The sequence below is a fragment of the Nesoenas mayeri genome, assembly GCF_963082525.1.
Source record: "Nesoenas mayeri genome assembly, chromosome: 24".
Lineage (NCBI taxonomy): Eukaryota > Metazoa > Chordata > Aves > Columbiformes > Columbidae > Nesoenas > Nesoenas mayeri.
The window spans coordinates 2,591,863-2,613,428 of NC_137546.1; the positions used below are offsets into that span (position 1 = coordinate 2,591,863).

Genomic DNA, 21,566 nt, shown 5'->3' on the forward strand with positions numbered 1-21,566 from the left:
GGATGAAAATTCACCCCCGTTAAACCAGATGATGGCAAAGAAAGAGAGAAGAAAAGAGTTCCTGAAGAATATGTATTGCAATTGTCCGGTCTCACAGAAATCCATGAAGGAACTCTTACAGCAATTGAGTTTTTCCCTCATGATACATCGCAGATATCACTGTTGAAACCCAATTAAAAAGATTATGGTGACAGTATTCAAAGTCAATGTATTCACAGAAGCCTCCCAGCATACTATATGCTTCTGATGTTCCCTAATGCAATTTTGTTCTGAATAAATAGATCCTTTTGGGGTTCAGTTATTAGATACAAATCTTCCCAGAATGAAAGTAAACCTGAAACAAAACAATAACAGCGAGAAGACCCAAACCCACACACACACGAATGTGCAGACAGCACAGTACTGTCTACAGTACTGAACGTCATTCTACAGTACTGAACGTCATCCACAGCTAGAAAATTAAATAGATCCTCAGCTCAGCCACATTTACACGTTAAATATATATAACCCACTCAAACTGTGCATGTAAACTTTGTTGGATACCTTCTGAAAAAAAAAATATATATATAAGTACAATGTAATACGTAGATATTCAAGTACAAAGAGCTCCCAAATTGTTTTGTTTGCACCAGTGAAGGAACGAAAACAGAGATTTTGTTAATATGTTTGGTTTGCAGCCTCTTTAGGGAACAAAGGTTAAGAATTTGGAGCCTCAGGTAAAAACATTTGGATTTGCTGCTGACCTTCTATGTGCTAAAGGATCTGGTCTAAGAGGCTGGCAAACGATAGCACCAAGACTCTGTCCCCTGTTGTTTGTGTCCTGGTCCTGCTGCTGTTCCGGAGGGGGGAAGAGAGTGTTCGTGGCCACACCAGCATTGCTCAGGTCACTGGGTGGTAATGGCTGTGCTGGAGTTTGGCTTGGAGTCAATTTTCTTCCTTCCCTCCCTGCCCAGGTGTTCCCAGGCGGCAATTAGTGCGAGGTCAGTGATGTGGAGGAAAGGACGCGGTCCCCTAAGAGGCACCTAGAGCATCCTTTGTGGGGAAGACCTGGGCAAACACAAGGCACTTGGTGTATTTGCTGGCAGCACATTTCTTGATTCCACCTGCCAAGGCGTCAGGCTCAGAACACTGCAGCTCACCACCAGTTTGGAGCCAGCACGGGCAGGACAGGATTTTTTGCATAAAGAGGAAAGAATGTCCCATTTTGCCCAGATCTAGATTTTTTCTCCATCCCTGTCAGATATCTCTGGTCTTGCAGGATGACAATCCTATGAGCACGGCTGTTGCTAACAACCCTGTATACCACGATGGGGCATGTCTCATACACCTTTGCAGACCTCAAAGCTCAAGGAAGGAAGGTTTGGCTTAACAACTATGCTCATGGATCAGTAGATCCTCCAAGTGACCAGCCTGAGGGCTCTAGTTAAAATGACCAAATGAACCCAGCCCTCTTCTTTGGCCTTTGCTGCTCCATCTGAACACCCAGTCCCTTTTATCTGTGGGAGCCTGACCACCTTTTTGTTCTTTTATTTTCTGGGGGGCAATGCTGTTCCCCAGCCAGGGCTCCCTGAGCTGGGGCAGCTGCACCCACGCTGCTCCCCGGCTCTGCAGAGACTGTTGGGTTTGTACTTGGAGCCCATCCTCAGATTTAGGGGAGAAGTTTGAACTCTGGACCTGCCAGGACATGAGAACCAGCCTTTCACAGAGCAGGACCCTTCCCTTTGCTTTGTGTGCCCCAGGCTCCTCACCCTGATGGGAAACTCAGTAAGAAAAGAGCCCGGAGAGCTGTTCAGTGCTTGGCCATAGAGATTTTCCCTCAGACCTCATAAAACTGCTGGCTGGGTGCTGGGGAGGGGTGCAGGGTGCCCGGCTCCTTCTCCTCGGCTTCCCACAGGTTGTCGTAGCTGAAGTCGCTCTGGAAGCTCTGGAGCTCGGCGTAGTCGTGGTAGGCGGCAGAGTCGCGGTGCAGGCAGCCGCCCTCCGGCAGGTCGTAATTGCCGACATTCCCATCTGCAGAATCATAGAAACACAGAATAATTTTGGTTGGAAGAGACCCTCAAGATCACCAAGAACTTGGTTTATGGAGACAGACACCAGCGAGGCAGTGTGGGCTGAGCTCCCAAGCAGCCTCCTAAGCTTAAGTACCACGATGGGGCATGTCTCGGACATCTTTGCAGACTCAACGCTCAACAAAGGAAGTTTTGGCTTAACAACTATTCTCAGTTGCCTGTGAGTCAGTCCCAAGTGTCTCACCTGGTGGCTGCAATGAAGGGCCCAGACGTTCCTCTCGCAGAGAAGAGACCTGAAAAGAAAGAGGGGCACTGGTGAGGGTGACTTAGTACTGCAGTCCTGGGATACTGCAGTACTGGGACACAGTTGGGTTCCCAACCCTGCCCCCCAAGATGCACCCACCACAGAGCAACAGGCTCAGAGCCCTGTGGTGATCTGGAGAGCAGCAAGCTGGGACCCTGCACCCCGTGCATTCCCCTGCAGTGTTAGGGCTGCGTTTACAAACTCACCTCTTCAAGATAAGCATCAGCAGGCGGCCACAGCGGGAGGCGGCAGGCGGTGCCGGGGATGCCGTAGCTGGGAGCCGCGGTCACCTCTCTGCAGTGACCGCCGGGCAGGGGCTGGCAGTTCCACTGCTGCAGGGAGAGGTGCGGGACGACCGGGTTGGCTCCGTTCACCTGTGCTGGACCCGTCTGCCCGTGACACTGCAGGAACTTAACCAGAACAAAACTCCACTATTGATACCTGCGACGCAGAGTCAGGAAGCACTGACTGCCTGCTCCCCACACCTGTAAGCCAGCCCTGCTATCAACAGACTTAGGCAAAACAAGGTTTTCTGCCTGCCTTGCAAATTTTACTACATTCCAACCCTGGAGGCCTTAGATGGGAATGGAAGAACAGCTGCGAGTCCCTCACAATGAGCCACGGAGGTAATGAAGCTGGCCAGATGTCAAAGTATCAGGATAAAACCTTCTGACAGCTCGTGGAATGCATAAGGACAGACAGAAGACTGGAAGAACCTTCCGAGGGGAGGGGAGACTTCAGCAGTTTGAGGGATGCCACCCACAAACTCAGTCTTTTCCTAAGGGATGCACAAAACCAGAAACGTAGCCTTTAACAGGCACTCAGTTATCACAGCTGGAAGTTTTGGGGTGGATAAAGTGGTCTCTGTGCCTGACTCATGTCTAGTTTCTGCAGACTGGATCACATCTCGGTCTCTGCCTTTGTTTTGCAGTTTCTGGCTCTACCTGGGGTTGTTGTGACGCTGGCATCCAGTGATAAGACAGGGGAAACCTGTTCCCCTCTGACTCTGTCCTGGCTTGAAAAACCAGAGAACTATGTCATGCCCTGCCCCTCCCCACTATGCAGGTCTGGAGTTTCCCCATCCGAAGATAGGAGGAAAAGAAATGACCCGGGGCAGGATTTCTGGAGCCAAAAAGCTGAGTCAGGGCCGTAACCAGCAGCAAAGGTACCTCTTCCAGTAAGCTGGAGCCGGCCACACTGGGAGCACTGGGGGAACTGGGCATATAGGGATCAGTGTACAAGGGGGAGCGCGGCATGGCCGGCTTCTCCAGAGAGCTGTCGAGGGCTGACTTCCCACCAGGCTCCATCTGTTCAGCTAAAAGGCGGAATTAAAACAGGAACGTGACATGCTGTTCTCTGCTTGGAATCCATCCCTGGGAGGGACTGGAGTGGGGAATCTCCCTGCAACTCGAGTCCCAAATGCTGCTCAGCTGTGAGGGATGGCGGGGCTGACTCTGCTAACAAGGGGATTTTCCTGGGTGTAAGTCAGACGCACACTCATTGGGGCTGAGGGGAGGGATATGTGGTATCACACACCAAACCAGTGATGGATATATGCTAGAAAGCCCTCAGAAGAAGAGGCTGTGTCCTCTCAAGTAATGACACTCCTGCTTGCGGAGCACTGGTGCTCGTGTTGCCACAGGAATTCATGCCCAGCATCTCCAGGCTCCACCAGACGCTGCTCCATTTTCCACGTTTAATCTCACTTTCTGTGGGCCATTTCCAAGTGGAAATGGGTAAGAAAAATGCAAGCTGTGTTCCCCAGCTGTTCAGCCTGCAGCCCCACCACGTCCCAGCCTGCTTACGTTGCTCAGGTGCAGGGGTGCTGGAGGAGCTGCAGGGTGATGCTGTGAGCCGTGCGGGGAGTACGGCTCGTTGTACACAGCAGACAGCAGCTCCCCGTTGGGGTTTTCAGGGATGAGGCTGCAGACAGTCCTCTCTGTGTCCTGGCTGGGCAGCTGCTGGCCACAAGGTCCACATTTGCCCTTGGACTTTCTGGAACTGCCTCCCCTCCGCAGGTCCTGCCCGGGCAGCCCCGTGCTTGGGCAGTTGGTGTGCGCCAGGCACTGAAACGAGAAGACAGACCCCGGAGCTGGCTCTTTGCAGACCCACCTGCAGCCAACACAAGGCATTGCCCTGCCAGGGCTGCTGCTGCGGACATCGCGATGCACTCCTGCATCCGCACGGTCCTGCGGCCAGGACCATGCCCCACACGTTCCCTCCTTCCTGCATCTTAGCAGGGTCTGTTGTGATTGGACAAGGGGTGATGGTTTTAAACTAAAAGAGAGTAGATTCAGAATAGATACAAGGAAGAAATTGTTGCCCCTGAGGGTGGTGAGAGCCTGGCCCAGGTTGGCCAGAGAGGTGGTGGATGAACCATCCCTGGAGACATCCCAGGCCAGGCTGGACGGGGCTCTGAGCAACCTGAGCTGGTGCAGATGTCCCTGCTCATGGCAGGGGTGGCACCGGGGGAGATGGGTCCCTTCAACCCAAGCTATTCTATGATTTTATGATCCCTGGACATACAAATTCTGCACAGGTCAGAGCAAAGGCTTGCCCACCCCACCACCTCCACTCACTTGCTGTATTTTTGGGGATTTTCTGACCTTTGAACAGTCCCTTTTGCCCTTTTGCAATCTGTACCAACAATCCTTATGCAGAATAGAGCGTTGGGATGGGACTCTTCAGCAAACTTTTCCCATATCAGCAATTACAAAGCTGAGCCAGGACAAATACAGGCTCCAGGTGTGGATTTGCTACACCGCATAGCAAACACTACCCACCCGAGCACCGGGACAGACCGCTCTGCTCAAAGGCAGTGTCTGTCCCCACATGTCCCGGGCTTTTAGGGGGGTTCACTTACATGGAGAGGCTGGGAATAGAGGGGTTCTTCGAGCACCCTGCTGTCAGGCATCAGCACGAAGGACTGTCCATCTGGGAGAGAGCCGCTGTGCTGGGACAGGTGCGTCAAGGTGGCCACTCTACCTCCCGACGCCCAGGAGTTTGTGCGGCCATCAGAAGTGAGTGACCCTCTCCCGCTGCCACCAAACTAGACAGGGGAGAAGAACAGCACTATTAAATTCCTTTAAAAGCAGAGCCCTGGCCATAGGCTGCGATAGCTTTGTGCAGTGAGGCACTGGCACAAGGTCACTATCAGTGTCTTGCAAGGATGTGGTTTAGTGGTAGATTCAGGTTAACGGTTAGACTCAGTTATACTGAGGGTCCCTCCCAAACAAAATGATTCTGTGATTCTATATAATGTGATATAGGGCTTCAAAGTAATTTGCAGGGATCAGCAACTTCACGACAGCCTTTGGGCAGGGGACCTGAAGCAAAGTCTGCTGTGTCACAAGAGTCCTCACACGTGGTCGGAGATAGGACAGATGGGAGCCCTGGGAGACATTGATTGACTGCCATGCAAACCCCACAACATCTGTTACCTGCGCGGGGTGTGGGAGCTTTGATGCCGAGAAGCTCTCTGATCCGGAGAGGGAGGAGTCGGCGTTTCGAAACTGGGCTGTTTTGAGACAGTAGAGCCACTCCTGGTAATCATCGTAGCTGCGGCAGATCACCCGGATCGAATTGATCAGTCGGCCTGTCAAAACATCACTGGGTGTTACCAGCTTTGATCGACAGGCCAGAAATCCCTGGGAACCCCCTTGCTCCATCCCTCCCCATGCTCTCCTGGGGTCTGGAGACCCTGATGCTGCACACACACCTTCTATTAAAAAGGAGGTTTTCTCGTTCTCTTCAAAAAGCACTTGGATGGCGTTGAGTGGCAGCTCGCCCTGTCAAGAGAGAAGCAGGCTTAAATGGCATGGCTGAGCACTCCTTCCCTTCTCGTTCTGACTTATAGTTTAATGTCTGACTTCTCCAGAAAAATTCACAAACATGGTCCTGAATAATGTTTGATTTGCTGAACTGGGACTTCCAGCCTTGCCAACAGGAATGCCCACAACCCATCCCCTGCAAAGCCTTACAAAGACCAGGCTGAGCCCTGTAAATGCCAGTGGGTGCAACGCAAGCTCTCGTGTGGTCCAGCACAGCTGTGAATGCCACTCCTGTGATGCTGTGGGCACGGAGCACTGGTGACAATGGCCCTGGGAGCAGCTCCTGGCGGGGATGGCAAACACAGGGTCTGGGGAGAGCTCAAAGTTCCCACTTCACACCACTCTCCATCACACCCAGCAGTGGAGAAAGCACATAAAGCAGGAGTAAAACCCTGTTGTTTAGCTGAAGGTCCTCTCAAAAGGTGTCATTGACTAGGATTCATACAACCATTTTGGTCGGAAGAGACCCTCGTGATCAACGTGCCTAAGCTTATGGGCTGCAAAATAATGTGTCCAGCAGGAACCCCCCATCACATCCTCACCGCAAGGCTGTCCCAGCTGCACAGGCTCTGGGGACTGTGGCTGATGTGACAGCTTTGTCCCCAGGGCAGTGTGGAGCCGAGGCGGGTGCCGGTGGTTTGTGCTGGCCGGCTGCCTCTCTGCAACAGCCCATGGGCACACACAGGCTTCTGCGGTTATTTCTGCTGCATGGAAAGCAATTCATGGGCTGAGCAGTACAGCCAGGCTGGCCTCGGGAGGGAAAAGCTCATGCAAATGCTCTGTGACTCAGTTTCCCCTGCTGCTGTAAGAAATGGACTGTGATGTGCTTCCCGCAGGCACCAAGCGCTCCATCCTCCCTAATGCAACATCCCCCTGTCCACGGGGGGAGGCTGAAATACCCAGGGATAGAGTCCCAGCCAGGGAAGTGCAGCAGCATCCCACACATAACATACACATCACTGCAAAAAGCTCCTCCAGCCTTCCGGGGGCACAGCATCAACCTGCTCCCCCCCGCAGTTCCCCCTTTGCTGATTTACGCCTCCCCCAGGGTTTTTTCCCACCAGGGCTGATTTGGGTGAGCCTCTGCCTTCCCCTTCCCCGTCCCACACATACGCTTGGCAGCGGCAGCTCCTGCGGTTTGTACGAAACCGAAGAACAAAAGGGCCAGGCTATTCCCCTCGCACACAAATTGCAGGGCTCGGCGTCTGCTCGCGGGGAAAGGAAGTTAATTTGCAGAAGCCCTGGGAGAAGGCGCCCGTGCCCTGACATGCCCGCGGAAAATCAGGTTCCCAGCGCGGTGTCGCAGGCTGGTGAATCACCTCCTGCCCGCACAGAGATCTGCCATCGCCCCAGCGAGCGAGACGCCCGGGGACCGACGCTCACGCACCGTGGGAAGGGAACATTGCGCGGCCAGGGCAGAGGAATCTGCTTGAAGGTTTCAAAAGAGATGAGTTAATCCGAGAGCCCAGCCCAAGGGCCCCCTTACGTGGTGCGCCATTCCCAGGAGCTGCAAACAACACGTTCCCAAAAACAAGCTTTGTTTGAGGTGTGTCACACGGGCTGCTGGAAAACACCCTCTGCTGTGGCATTGGGGACCGGAGAGAGCTCTCACGGACATGTGTCCCTCCTCCCCACGGCGGGTTCAGCCAGGGAGATGCTCTGTGTGGGTCTTCCCTTCAATTAAAATCAGCCTGCACGGCTCGGGGCCTGATGTGGACACAGTGAAATCATGTGAAGAAGGACTCCAGTGAATTCACACTGAATTTCACCAGCCCTCCATCTCTGCAGGGTTCCCTTGTCCTTGGCTCCTCTCTCAGTGATGAAGGATGCTGCTCCTCCATGGGCAGGTTCAGCGACAGTTCAGCGCTCTTTTTTTTGGCACATTTGTTCTAATACAGGAAAAACAGGGCCAGAAAGCACAAGGCTGTTTAATAGCCACTGCGATGACGTCTAAAATGGATGTTGGCAATCAAGTTTAAGGGCAATGCAAATGCCCATCTGTCCTGAGGCTCCCAGGAAAGCAAAAACCCACCAGTGGACCAGAGAAGCTTTTCTCAGATCCCCTGGGGCACTGAGGGCTCCAGGTCCTCGCTGGTCCTTCTGCTGCGGTGCCCAGACATTGCTCGGAGCCCTCGCTCCAGCAAACACAAAGCACCAGCAGCGGCTTCTCCTCTCTCCCCACCAGCCAACTAACGAACTAACCAGCCTTTACGCCAGCATCAGATGTGCTGCCTGGCTGCTCCCTGCTTGCAAATGGTCCCACAGAGCAAGGGCTGGGAAGAAAACCCCCCGTGGGGGCACTCTCAGGGCTGTTCCAGCTCAAGCAAGCGAGCCAGGCTCCCTGCCAACACAACCACACAGAAACACGCCAGCATCCCTCCTCCCAGAGACGCAGATTCCTTGGCAGCCAGCTCCTTTCCCCCTCCGGCTTTTGTAGGAGAGCAAGGTGTTTCTCATGGGAAGATAACTTGCAACATCCCTCTTGCCTGCTCACCTGCCAGCTGGCAAGGGAGCAGTGCGGAGGGAGAGCCCTTGCCAACATGGGGAGCACAAGGGAACCCAGGTGGAGGGGAGCAACAAGCCAAAGAAGGGCTCAAATAGCCACTGCGGGTGAGAGTGAGCAGGAAGGTGCTCCAAAATGAACTCACCTTAAAACAGAGGCTGTTGCGCTCTTCAGATACTATCACCAGCGTGGACGGGTAAAGCACCAAGAGTCGGTCGTGCTGCTCCTTGGAAAGTAAAGGGGAAGAGGGTTCCCTGTGAACAGCCAGACAGGGTTCAGACCTGGGGAGCCCTTTGCTTTGTCTCTGACAGCAGTCTGGGGCGAGGGCTCTGCAAACAGCCCAGCTGCCTCCCTGCAACCCGCCAGCTCCAGCTGCCAGCCCCATCCTGCAAATGCTTACACTGTCCTCAAGCCGGGCCACAGAAGCAGCAAAAAACCCAGTAAAAAACCTTTTTCCGTTTACTAGAGTGCGGGTAAAAGGATCTTTCAGGGTCAGTGGCAGCAAGTAGGCAGGAATCTGCGCTAGTCGCTCCATCCATGCAGACGGGAGGTTGCTCCCCAGAGATGTGTCCTACCTGGAACGGCAGGTGCTGCAGCTTCACTTTGGAAACACAGAGGACATCGCCCAGGGATTCCCGCTGGGTCCCTCTCCACTCCTGGACAGGCATGTTCTGCACGGACCACCGCAGCTCCTCCTTCCCCACGGAGCTCTGACTCCAGTCGTTCTAGGGACAGGAGCACAACTGAGGAGCAGGGCAGACATGTCCTTCCCAAAGAGTTTAGCTTGCATACGGCCCATTTCAGGACACGTTTCAAGTGTGGCAGAAGCAGGAAAGAGTAAATAGATCTGTGCAGGAGCCATTTTCCCAGCTGGGACTGAATAATCTTACTTGGTACCTAGTGCCATCTGTATATTGCCTTTCAAAGGGGAATACCTCTGTTTTACAGGTGGGGAGAAGGAGACAGGCAAGCTCCAAAATGAGAAGCGGCGTGCACACACACAGGCAGCAGAAATGCAGCGAGCTGCTGTCAGGTCTCAGCAGCACAGAGCACCTTTGGGGTTGACATTCAGACCGAAATCCCACATTCACACCGGCGCGGGGTGTGTAGACCTGAGCCCCTAAGGACACCTGAACACAAATACACGGTTTCTCCACGGGCAGAGGAGTTTCAAAGCAAGAACGTGCCTGTCAAGTGTGGGCAATTAGCACATCTATCCATGGTGATTTTGGGCGTGCTGGAATAACTGAAGGAACCTGCGTCAGAGCCCCTGTCCCTTCCCAGCCCTCTGCTCAAGCTCTCCAGCCCGGGAGGTACCTGGAGCCCTACGGGGCATTCAGGATTCTGTAAGAAGAAGGTGTTAGGTGTGACGAGAACAGCTGAGAGATTATCCCTCCCACTGAAGGATGCAGGAGCAGGGCAGCATCCACCCAACCCATCCAGCTTCGTTCAGCCCTGAGCCCGCAGCGTGGGAAACGGCTGCGCGGCATCTCCAGAAACTAACCTGAGCGAGGAAGGGCAAGCCGAGGCTTCCTCCGTTGAGCTGGATCTGTTTCTCCAGGTGATAAAGCCACTGCTTCAGCTCTGACTCAGTAGGGCAGAACACGATAAGGGGATTCAGCAGAGGACCTGGGGAGGAGAGACACGAGATGAGCTCAGCAGATAAGGGCGCCGATTGCAGCACCAACAAGTAATCAGCTGGCCAGGGCTGTTCTGCTCAGCACATCACAGCACGGGTTGCCTGTGAGGGTGTTGACACCGTGTTCCCGTCCTTCCTGCCACCACCGTGAGCACGTTGTGTCACACTGGGCTGCTGGGGACCTCCCCGCATCTTCTCATCACTGCTCCTGCAGCCACATCTAACACTGACCACCAGGCGCCTTTCAGTCCAAAACAAGGCCAAGGACAAAAATCAAAGACAGCACAAAAGTCAAGCTTGAAACCAACACACAGATTTCAGCTTTAAAAGTCCCCAATAGTTTGTGAAAAGCATCTTTGTGGGCGGACACGGTCACAATGTGCTGCTGCACACAGCCTGACTCAATGCAGAAGTTTTGTGCTAATCCTTGGTTTCACTTTGGCACTCAATATGTAGAACATCCATAGCTTTCTGACACTTATTTACTCTTTCACCAAATATAATTTATGCCAGACAAGCTGAAACTGCTCTCAGACATACTTTTGAAGGCAGGACTGTACCTTGTTGATTTAGTGTTTCCAGCTATCATTTGCTTAGTAGTATGAGCAAAAAAGTCTCATACACCCTCTGCTACTCACTACAGGCATAACCTAGTGACATTAATAATCATTTCTGGCAGGCTGCAGAAGGTATGCTCTGATTAATAATTTACCCGTGATCTCATATTAAACCATATTTGCTGCGTGCTCAGTAAGATCTGGCCCTGCGGGACTTAGAAGTATTCAGATAAGCAAGTGGATAAACATGATATTTTGCCCTTCCGTTGAGCCTCTCATCCCATAATTCCTGTATTTTTTATGAACAGCAGTTAATTAAGACTTTGAAACACTTCTGTCTGTCAGGAAATGCACTAATACAGACAAACCGCGTCAAAGACTGAGTGACTTTCTATTTGTCACTCCATTCAGACTCATTGGAGTAATTATTAACAGGTGTCAGGCATTACTGGGCATCCAGGTGTCCATGTACCATTGTGGCTCTGGAGCTCTGCTGTCTCCTATTGCCTCAGTTTCCTTGTCGTTGCAATGAAAATAGAGAAGGCTTTGGGGACACCTCAGAGCAGCCTCCAGTACCTAAAGGGGACCTACAAGAAAGCTGGAAAGGGATGTTTTGCAAAGCTACGTAGTGACAGGACAAGGGGTAATGGCTTTAAACTGAAAGAGGGAAGATTTAGCTCAGATATAAGGAAGAATTTTTTCCCCATGAGGGTGAACTGGAACAAGCTGCTCTGAGAAGGTGGGGATTCTGCATCCTTGGAGACGTTCAAGACCAGGTTGGATGAGGCTTTGAGCAACCTGTTCTGGTGGAAGGTGCCCTTGGCAGGAACTGGATGATCTTTAAGGTCCCTTCCAACCCAAACCATTCTATGATTCTATGAGAATCTAGAGTTGTTTGGAGGGTATAGAGGTGCTAACATTATCTAGATACTCTAGCAGCTCTGGGCACCCAGGCTCTTACACAAACAGCGGGAATCTTGCCGGTGGGGCATTACCCTGAGCACGGCACCGCTCGCTCTGTCACCCCCACTCAGTCCAGCCTTGCAGACGTATCCTTAGGGCTGTTCACCTCACCACATCTAAACAGGGCCCCAAAGGAAGAGAAAACGAGAAGAGAAACTCCTGCCTAAGCCTGAGCCATGCCTGGAGCTCGTGCGAGGAGCTGCTGGGGAGCAAAGCACAAAAAGCTGCTGCTAATTCAGCTGCTGCCATTCCCCCTGGCCCCAAGGGCATGTTTGCGGCAGGGCCATGACACATCCATGCTGAGCAACCTGTGCCGGCCCTCGTGCTCTTTTCTTCTGCCTTGTCCTTCCTCTTTCCTTGCAAATGCTTCCAGAGGAACGTTGGAAGCAAGAAAGCCCATTCCTGGAGCTGCAGCAGTTTATTCCACACCCCCACCCCGCAAATCTCTTTGTCTGGAGACACTAAGAAGCTGCAACATTTGCAGGTGAGGCAGAGGTAACTCATGGTGCTCAACAACTTAATCACCATTAGAGTCTATGCAAAAGATGGGCCACAAAGCCAAGGTCATGGCCAGACACCGGCTGCTTCTCCATGCTTGTGCACCAAGGGACAGGTCTGCACGCTGTTGGGCTTCGTCCTTGTGCTCCACCTCCACACTCCCATCATCTTCTGATGCACCGAACTGCCCTAGAAAGTGCAGTTCATGGGGAACTACTGACACCACAGGATTTCACAAGAGGATGGATGTGTCTTGTGTGTCAGAGTCATGAGAAAACAGACTTCCACCCCTGCGCTGTGTGTGGCCATGGACAAGGCTCTTATCCCCTCCATGCTTTGATTTTCCACCCCCTCTAGCAGAAAAATGAAACAGCTCTGCTGATCCCTCAGCAACCCTAAATATCGCTACCTTCCCCATTTCTTCATGTCCTGATATATAGAGCACTCTCTGCCGGAAAGGCTTTGGTTTGTTCTTTCCCTAAGCACGACACAAACCCAACAAAGCTCGAGGCAGTTTTCCAACCAGCCACACTCCTGCGTGTTTTAATACAAGCAGAACAAGTCCACTCACCCCAGCACGGACACCCTCTCTAACAGAAGACACCAGAGTACATAGACACCGGGCCTAGGACACAAATGGGCTTTCTTGGCTCTGTATCTGGATTATTTGCTTACTTCTGTATAATTAATGCTTTAACTACTAGACTTGGGGGCTTGCAGCTGCTGTAAATCAGCAACAACTAAGCCCAAAAAGCCTCCAGCCAAGCTGCAGATGGGTTGTTATCTCAGGAAAACTTCTATAAAGCAAGATCACTCAGAGAAAAGTTTTAAAAGCTTGTGGAGGTAAGAGTGCTGGTGAGGGAAGAGCTGGTGACGTGACACTGGGTCCTGAGCACCAACCAGCTGGAGCACCAGAGCATCCTCATCCTGTCCCTTCCCTGCCCGCAGCCCTGGGCATCACCATCCAGGTACATAAGAGCAGGGAAGCCTTGGAGGGAAGGATGCAAATGCTGGAAGGAAAAGCTTCAGCTCTCTGCAACCTCTTTCCACAATGTGGGACCAGGTCAGAGCGGGACAAAGAGCAGAGACGGTCGTGATTCATGCACCCGATGTTCAAAGCAAACAAAGAGGCACCAACCTGCAATGCGGAAAGCATGATCCTCCTGCCCAGCGCTCTTCCCATGCTCAATTTCACACACATTCAGCTCTTTCAACGGCAGCAGTCCCTGCATAAGAAGAATACACCATTATTTTGGTGGACAGCTTCTGCAATTAATGCCCCTTTGCTATAGGAGACTGGAAGTCCAGACTTGGCATGACGAGGCTCCTGTGGCTCACAATATTAGTCTGGATTTCCATTCAGCACACTCCTCAGAGCAAGTAGGTTCAGCAGCTCCCTGGGCTCTGTGGGGCCAGAACTGCAGTAATCAGTTGCCATGCTGGCAAGAACACTTTCTTTGTATTCCAAGTATTTCAGTTTGAAGAGAAACCTCATCAAAACAATACTGCTTTAACACAAGAAAGCCAGAGGATGGGAATAACCATAAAGCAAAAGTGAGCTGTCTGGTTTGTGTACTCCAGTTTTAAGAGTCCCACTGTAATGCAGCTCAGGAGCAGATGACAAATCTGTGCTCCCTGGCTTGGGCTTTCTAAACAAGGGCTCTAAAAGTCGCTAATTGCTGTAATGTCTAGGGGCCAGTACTGGCATATTAATGCCTTTTTAATTCCTCTAGAATTAATAATCTAAGGAGCTGTTTATAAAGTAGATGGGGGATTTTGTAATATAGTGTGTATTCCGACATGTCTCTTTCCAGTTGAAGGCTGGCTTGCTGAGTGACTTGAGAGATTCTATTGCCATATTGCATTAACCTCAAGTTACCTGGAAGACAATAAATCATTTCTAAAAGGTACAAATTTTACAGGCATCTACAAAACAGCCATGCTCAGTTTTAGTTACTCGTGTGGAAAGAGAACAGCGTCCAGGGCTCCCTGTCTGTTCAGTTGTGATTTTTTGGCTGCATGGGCAAAACAGCCAATTGTTTGTAATTCACCAGCATTGTCAGGTTAAAAGATTGATAAATGCTTTGCCAGGATAGCTCCCCTTGGGTTTTTCTTTCCACTCTCTCCCATATGTCCCTCTCTACTCTGCAGATGAAGAACCCCACCTTGGTTCAGAAGCCAGGGCCAAGTCCACCATTGGCACCAAGACCAGTGGGATTTTGAGCTATAGGAGCTCTGAAATTGCCAAGACACAGCTCTCTGGGCTTGATGCTCTGCACAAAGATAAGGGAGGTAGCTTAAACACCTCCCATCCCTAGTCCTGCCTGCCAGCCCTGCACAAGCCCCTATCCCACATCTATGGGGTTCAGCTCTCCTCCACCAGGAGCTTGGCATCCATGGGAAGGGACTTGCTGAGATCACCTAGGGCAGACCAGTGGCAGTCTTGTCCCATCCCACCCACCCAGTGCTCCTAGTTTGGCCGTACTGCCCAAATCCCCAGTGCTTGCCCCGGCGTGTCCGTGAGATGCTCTACCTGGTATGTGAGCCCATTGGAGCCCACAGACTGGAAGTACAGGTAAGACTGGAACAGCTCCAGGAAGCAATCGTTCACCTCCTGCAGAAAAGACACATTTTGGGGTTTGTCTCAGGTCACCTTCCTCTTCCGAGCTTCCCTCTGCATCTCAGACTGATCTGCGCACAGAAAAGCCAGCGGTCGCTTATCCAAGGGCCACCCCCGCATTGCTGCTGGTGGATCTGCTGCCAGCCCGGCAGATAAGCAGAGAAACACAGCCCCCGTTGGGATGGGAGCCAGTGGGCAGCAGCTCGTACACGCACAGCAGAAGCCCCTGGGCCGTGCGGGAGCCCGAGGAAGTGTCCGTGAGTCACATTTCCCAGAATTACACTTTACTTCCCAGTCCCACAAGGTCACTCTGTGCCTGGGAAGAGAAACACCCACAAACAGGTGCCACAGCTTACCTGGCAGTGCTGAAACTTAAACTTGACCTTGGAGTAATAAATAATTTTCCCCAGATTCCTGACAACCGTTTTCCTTCGTCCCTTCTTGAACAGGCTGGGGAACCTCTGGTCCAAGTTTTCCTTCTGGTTTTCCTCATTCTGAATATTCTGTACCGAGGATTCAGGAAAAACAAATCAGAGCCAGTGGGAGGTGGGGACTTGATGTCCGGAAGAGACATTCTCAGAACATCTTTCCAGAAGGGTTTCCTCGGAAAAGCGCCCTGGGCAGGTGCCCAAGCTGGGCTGTTTGTTGCTGGGTCTCCATGCCAGCAATGGAGCTGGGGTCTGGTTACCGCTGTGCTCCCTGGGCAGGGGAGATACCGACCTCAAATGAGGTTTTCTGGGCTGGGAAAGAGGGGCTGCAGAAGCACATCCTACATTTAGTGTGTCCTAAAGCCACAGTTGACCTCCTGCCATCCTAATAAAATTCACCAGGACACCGACAGATCAAAGCTGAGCAAACACAGCTTGTCTTCCACCGCGGTTAGTGGAAAGGTTTTCTTTGCTCTAGTTCCACCTGGATTCCTCAGCTCTCCCATTTGCTCAAATCCCTGGGTTTCTCTAGGTGGACTCTGTTGTTCCAGGTGCCCAGACAATTTTGAGGCAGAGTCCTGCAGCCATAAAAGCAGCTGCAAGGCACCAAGTCCTGAAGCTGCTCGTTGTCACTGCAAAAGGCTGAGGGAAGGCAGGAAGCACTGCAGGAGAGCAGGGGATGATGTGAGAGAGACAGACAGCACTCCCTCTTGTCGATAGTTCCCTTATTTCCTGCATTTTGATCATATAGAATTTCTTCCTTCTGTGCAATGGCACAAACCTCACACCCCTGTGGCATCCTGGGGCTGGTGCTGCACTGTCTGGATGCTGCATAAATCCCGGGAGCGAGGCTGCCGGGGCTCCGCGGGGATGGAGTGACAGCCTGTCACCTCGCACAGCCAGGGGCTGCCAGCAGCCAGCCTGGCCCCTGCGTGCCCTCCCGGTGCCAAGGGGACAGCTGCCTCAGCCCCATGATGAATGACGAGCCAGCAGAGCTAACCAGATCTGTCTTGCTGGGGCCTCCATGACTCACCCCTCCCGCATTTAGCAGCGCCTGTTACAATAGGACAAGGGTGATGGTTTTAAAGTAAAGGAGGAGAGATTCAGGCTAGATGAGGAAGAAATTGTTCCCCCTGAGGGCGGTGAGAGCCTGGCCCAGGTTGGCCAGAGAGGTGGTGGATGAACCATCCCTGGAGACATCTCAGGCCAGGCTGGACGGGGCTCTGAGCAACCTGAGCTGGTGAAGATGTCCCTGCCCATGGCAGGGGTGGCACTGGGGAGCTGGGAAGGTCCCTTCAACACAAACTATTCTATAAGGACACTGTGAGATTAACCCCCCTCCTAACCATGCCAGGGACATCAGCAACACCCAGACCAGACTGGTGAGCCAGAAACAGGAACCTAATGCTGTCAGGACCCTTTCACCTGCAAAGCTCGTGGTTCCTTCTGCACTGAATTTAAAAAACATTTGAGGACACAAGTTAACCCCCTCTCTGCTGACATTCTCCCTCCAGCTTTTCCAGCCGGCTCCGGGCAGCACCCATGAAAATGCACCCATGTCCTCTCCTGGAGGTGGGAACCTGCTGGCTGCCAATTAATGGTCTCGCTGAGAAGCAATTAAGCGTAGGAAAAGATTACGTTTGCGCGACAAGCGCTGTCAGAACAAAGAGCAACTGATCACCTGACAGCTGTGGCAGCAAAAGCAGAATGCTGCTTGGATAAGGGCAGCAACCGGGAGGGGGGAGAGAATAAAGTAATGAAATTACAGGCACAGCGATAAGCAGCAACGCTGGCTACCGGCTGCCTGGGCAATGCTGCTGCCTGGAACGTGGCAGCCAAATTCTACAGTTATAAGTAAGGCCCCATGAAGCAAAAACAATCTGGGAACTGGGAATCCAGCAATAGTTTTGGCAAACAGTTCAGCCTGCCCGCCAGCTTGCACAGGGATCCTCCCGGGGCCAGGAGGGAAAGCGAGAGCTTCCACTGCCGCTGTTCATGTGGCAAAACTGGATTAAATGGAATACCTCCCTCTGCCGAACAAGCATCTAGCAACCCCAGTTCACGAGGGTTTGCGGGAAGGCTGAGAAGACAGCAGGATTTAATGGCTAAGCATGGGGACACCTCCAAAACCATGGACAAAACGAGATGACATCAGCAGCACTGGGAACCCCATGATGTCCTGTGAGGGTCGGCGACCAGAGCTGTCACAGCCTCCCCCACGAGCATCACTAATCTCTGGTGCCCATGCAACCCCGAAACCATGGGGACGCCTCACTGTGCAGCCAAAATGAAAGGGAATTAGCGTTTCTCATTCCTCCTAAATCCCCTCAGTCGGCTGTTCACTCCCTGGCTGGGTTGTGCTGGTGTAAACACCCTCCTCCCCCAGCCCCATCCCGATCAGCACCGTCCCGTTAGCTCAGCTCTCCCGCTGGCTTTGAGGCTGTGCAGACCATTGGAAACCTGGTTTCCCTCAAGATTTGGCAAAGCAGCGTGTCTCTGGCAGCACAAGTGCCCTGACATGTTCTCTTTCTCTATCCTCATCCTACAGGTAGAGCAAGTTTAATAATTAACCTGCCTCAGCCCCTGCAGACCCCAGTGACTCCCAGCTGAATCACTAAGCCTGGCAGCAGGAAGAGCTCAGCCTTGCAAGGCTGGTGCCCTGGGGCTCCAAAAGCTTCTGTTTAATGATAAAAGGAGCAAGTGAGAAGCACCGCTCTTCTGGCACATCCTTCCCCCTCGTTTTTGCTTGGGCTTCACAGGAGCCGTAACTGGAAGTGTGGGAAACAGGGCAGGAGGTGGGAATGAAAGGTGTTGGCTTTGTGTGTCAGCTGCCCCTGGCAGGGTCCACAGGGGGACGTGTTTTCAGGGATGTCACTTGCCCCGATCCCAAACTACCTGCCATGGTCAGCGGTTTGGCAACCTCATCTCCTCTGAGATTGCATCGGAAGAGCCTGGACCGACAGCTCCTCTCTAACCTGTCCCTGCAGCACCCAGTCACCTCCTGCTCTCGGAGATGTTCCTCCTGAAAAGATGAGACTGGGAAAGGGACTAAGCCCAAGCTTTCTCCAGGCCACACAAGAAGCTTGTGGCTAAACAGAGAGTTTGAGCCCATCTGCCCCAGGCAAGGGCAACATCAAAACAACCACTCCACCCTCTTTCCTTCCCTGGAGAGATCTCACACTTTCTTGTGATCCCAAATGAATAATCTCTAGGTAACCTTTGTTCTGTCAACTTGCAGGATTTGTTTTTTAGGATCTGTTAATGCCACAGCTCTCCCTGCTTCCCCGAGAGAAGAGTCCAGGATCCCTCTGAGTCCTGGTCCGGCCAAGTGCTGCCCAACCCTTCTGGATGGCAGCTGAGTCTCGCAGGGAACCATGCCCACGCCAAATGCCCATCACCCTCCTTCACAAATAACAGGCGGGACTGTGGAACAGTCCCAGTTCTGCTCTGCTTCCCACCTGTCCAGTTCAGGACACGTTCACCAAGAGAGAGGATGGAGCTGTCATGAAAAAAGTGAAGGTCCTTTGGGCTGGAAAGGGCCAAGCTGAGAACAGCTGAATGGAAAGGGACGGCAAGGTCCCTGACAGTGGGGAGCAAATGTTTGAATTTCTGCAGCAACCCAAAATGCATCAGTGGGGCTGCTCAGAACTGGGTCCTGCAACACACCAAGCACCCCATCACCAACAGGATACAACTAACCAGCAGCTTGAAACCCAGGAGATAACACCCTGCTGCTGACCCTCTCTGATATCACTTCTGTCTAGCTGTTAGTCTCTGCCTCAGTTTCCCCTTTCCCCATACCCACATAGCCTATTTGCCATTCAGTGAGGGTAATAAATGCATGGTACAGCCCAACAGGCCCCAAAGCTTGGTCCACATCCCCAAAAGGACCGAGTAAACATGCTGGGGTTCATCGTTTCACCTTCACTTTCCCTGAGCAGCTCTGGGAAATGGGCCATATGGCCACAAGGCTGGTACGTGCCCGGGACAGACCTGCCCTTCCTGATTACCTTCCCAGGGCTTATTGCTAATACGCTGCCTGCTCTGTCTCATTCCAGCGTGGGAATGAATCACCCTACCTTTGAATGCTCGCTCTAATTTTCCCTTCCTTTGCAGGCTGCCCAGAAACAAAAGAACCAAGAGCAAAGGGGTGTGTGTGATATTCCCACCACGCTGCCAGCTTCGCTCTCAGCGCTACCTTCCCACCCTATCGCAGGTTTCGGTTGGTGGCAGGTCCCCTCGTCACCCACATGGGGACACCAGAGCTGCTAATTCTGCTGCCATGAAGGGCACGGGGCTCATCCCTTCCTGGGCTGCAGATGTGACCTTCATCCCCTTGAGACAGACCTGCTGCTACCCCCTGATCCAGACCCATCGTGCTGTCCTTGGGGTGGTGGGGACAATCTTGGGGAGCAGCGGGGAGCAGGGGTTGGATGAGTTTGTACTTGCCTTGCCTGGAATATACTGCAGGATTTTGTCTGTGGTCGTATCTCTCTCCTGCCCTCCTTCTATACCAAAAAAGCTGGGCAGTTTTTTCTTGCCGTTTTGTCTACAGAGGGGAGAAAAAAAACCAAAACACATACCAACACAGATTTAGGCTGAGGCATAGTGAATTCTGCCCAGAAGTAAGGAAGCTAGAGAGCTAAGTAAGCAATTTGTCACGGGCTTTCTAACCATCCTAGCCCAGCAAAGGGCTGATAAACAGCCTGGGAGAATTGTGATGGGGTTTGTGCTGCACTTGTTGGTGTTTCTTTGCTTTTTTACATGTCTTTGCATAACCAAACAGTGAGCGAGGCTCACCTGTGTCTCCAAATCAGTGGAGGGACCAGATGTTCCATTGCAAAATACAAAGACCCAATCCAGTCCTGATGACTATTCCAAAGCCCCTGGAGTGGAGGTACATGCATACACATACACCAACATGTATTCACAAACAGGTTGTATTTCTATCTTTGTGGTTTTCCTCTGCCTTTCCTTCCACTCCCAGCAAGGCCCCCAGCTTCTCCTTGCACACACACCATTAATGATCGGTTACTGGGACTGCTTTGTTGGGACTTTCCACCAGTTGCTCTTTCAACCAGATGGCAGCACTCAGTTCTGCAGAAACCAGGCTTATCTTCACAGAGAGCCAGAAGCGTGGGACGCCGGGAGTCAGCGGGCACAGAAGGTGCTCTGGGGCTTGGCCACTCCATCCAATGTCAGCCCTCCAAGGTCCAAATTCCCCAACCCATCCCCTCTCTTTTACCCCACAGTAGCTCCACAGACACCTACAGGTTTGCTCCCGATTTACGGCAGCACAGGAGACCAAGGGGACAGTTTCTGCATCTCCCCTTGATTAGAAAACCCTCAGCCTTGCAGAGTTTATGTTTTGTCTCATGTCTGTTGAACCCAATGTAGCTGGGACCCAACAGAGCTCCTTTCCAGCCCGGAGTGCTCAGGATGGGGAGGGACCTGCTTTGTGTGTGTTTAGGTACAGGCAGCAGCACTGGCTGCGCTGATGGAAGCACGAGCAGGGGAAAGGCAGCTCTGCACTCCCAGGCAGGCTCTATTTTGGGACAGTCATCCATCACTGTGGTACCCGAACGCTGCCCAGCACCAAGTCCCCAGAGGGGACCCCTTCAGGGTTACAAATCACATGGGCAGAGTGGTGGGATTTGGGGCTTTCTGTCTAAAGTAAGAGGAGTGTGAATGCTGGGTTCGTTGGTTTGTTTGTTTCACAATACCACACTGCAACTCTGGGCGCTGCGAATAGAAAAAATGGCAAGGGAAAACAAGGAGCGTCAGGCATTCTGCACCTTGCCCTGCCTGGCCCATAGAGGGAAGTTTTACTTTTCCAAACCAAAACGAAATAAATTGCATTTCTCCTGGGGGCAAGCGTCCCTGGGATATTCCACCGGCAGAGCCCTGGGATTGTTTCCCAGACACTTGTGGCGATACAATCACGTTTGGCACTGCCCAGCACCCCATGAAACCACATAAAACCCGATTCTGCTGAGCGGGTAAATAACTTGCCGGGGTTCCCGAGTGGATTCAGCTGCCAGCCCGGTTCTGCACGGTGCATCGCGGAGGGAATCGTCCACAGGGAAGCCAGAGCCACTGGAAAAGCAGTCCCAAGTAAAAAACGAGTGTACTTACTCTTTCTTCAGTGACGGTTTCCTTCGGAAAGAGCCTCTGAAACCCCCAGGTGCCTGGGGAACACAAGTTATGTTCCCCAT

At 52.4% G+C, this 21,566-nt stretch overlaps 1 protein-coding gene across 1 annotated transcript; it reads right to left on the bottom strand.

Moving 5' to 3' along the window:
* Window positions 1-1,816: 1,816 nt before the first annotated feature.
* PLEKHN1 (pleckstrin homology domain containing N1) lies at window positions 1,817-21,566 on the bottom strand (the record flags this gene model as incomplete). Its single annotated transcript, XM_080358765.1, is given in 17 exon segments — window positions 1,817-2,010; window positions 2,254-2,302; window positions 2,520-2,723; window positions 3,483-3,589; window positions 3,592-3,628; window positions 4,119-4,379; window positions 5,177-5,362; window positions 5,754-5,908; window positions 6,032-6,101; window positions 8,792-8,872; window positions 9,222-9,371; window positions 10,151-10,275; window positions 13,442-13,529; window positions 14,837-14,917; window positions 15,280-15,426; window positions 19,801-19,900; window positions 21,487-21,566. Coding segments are annotated over 17 exon segments (2,115 nt in total).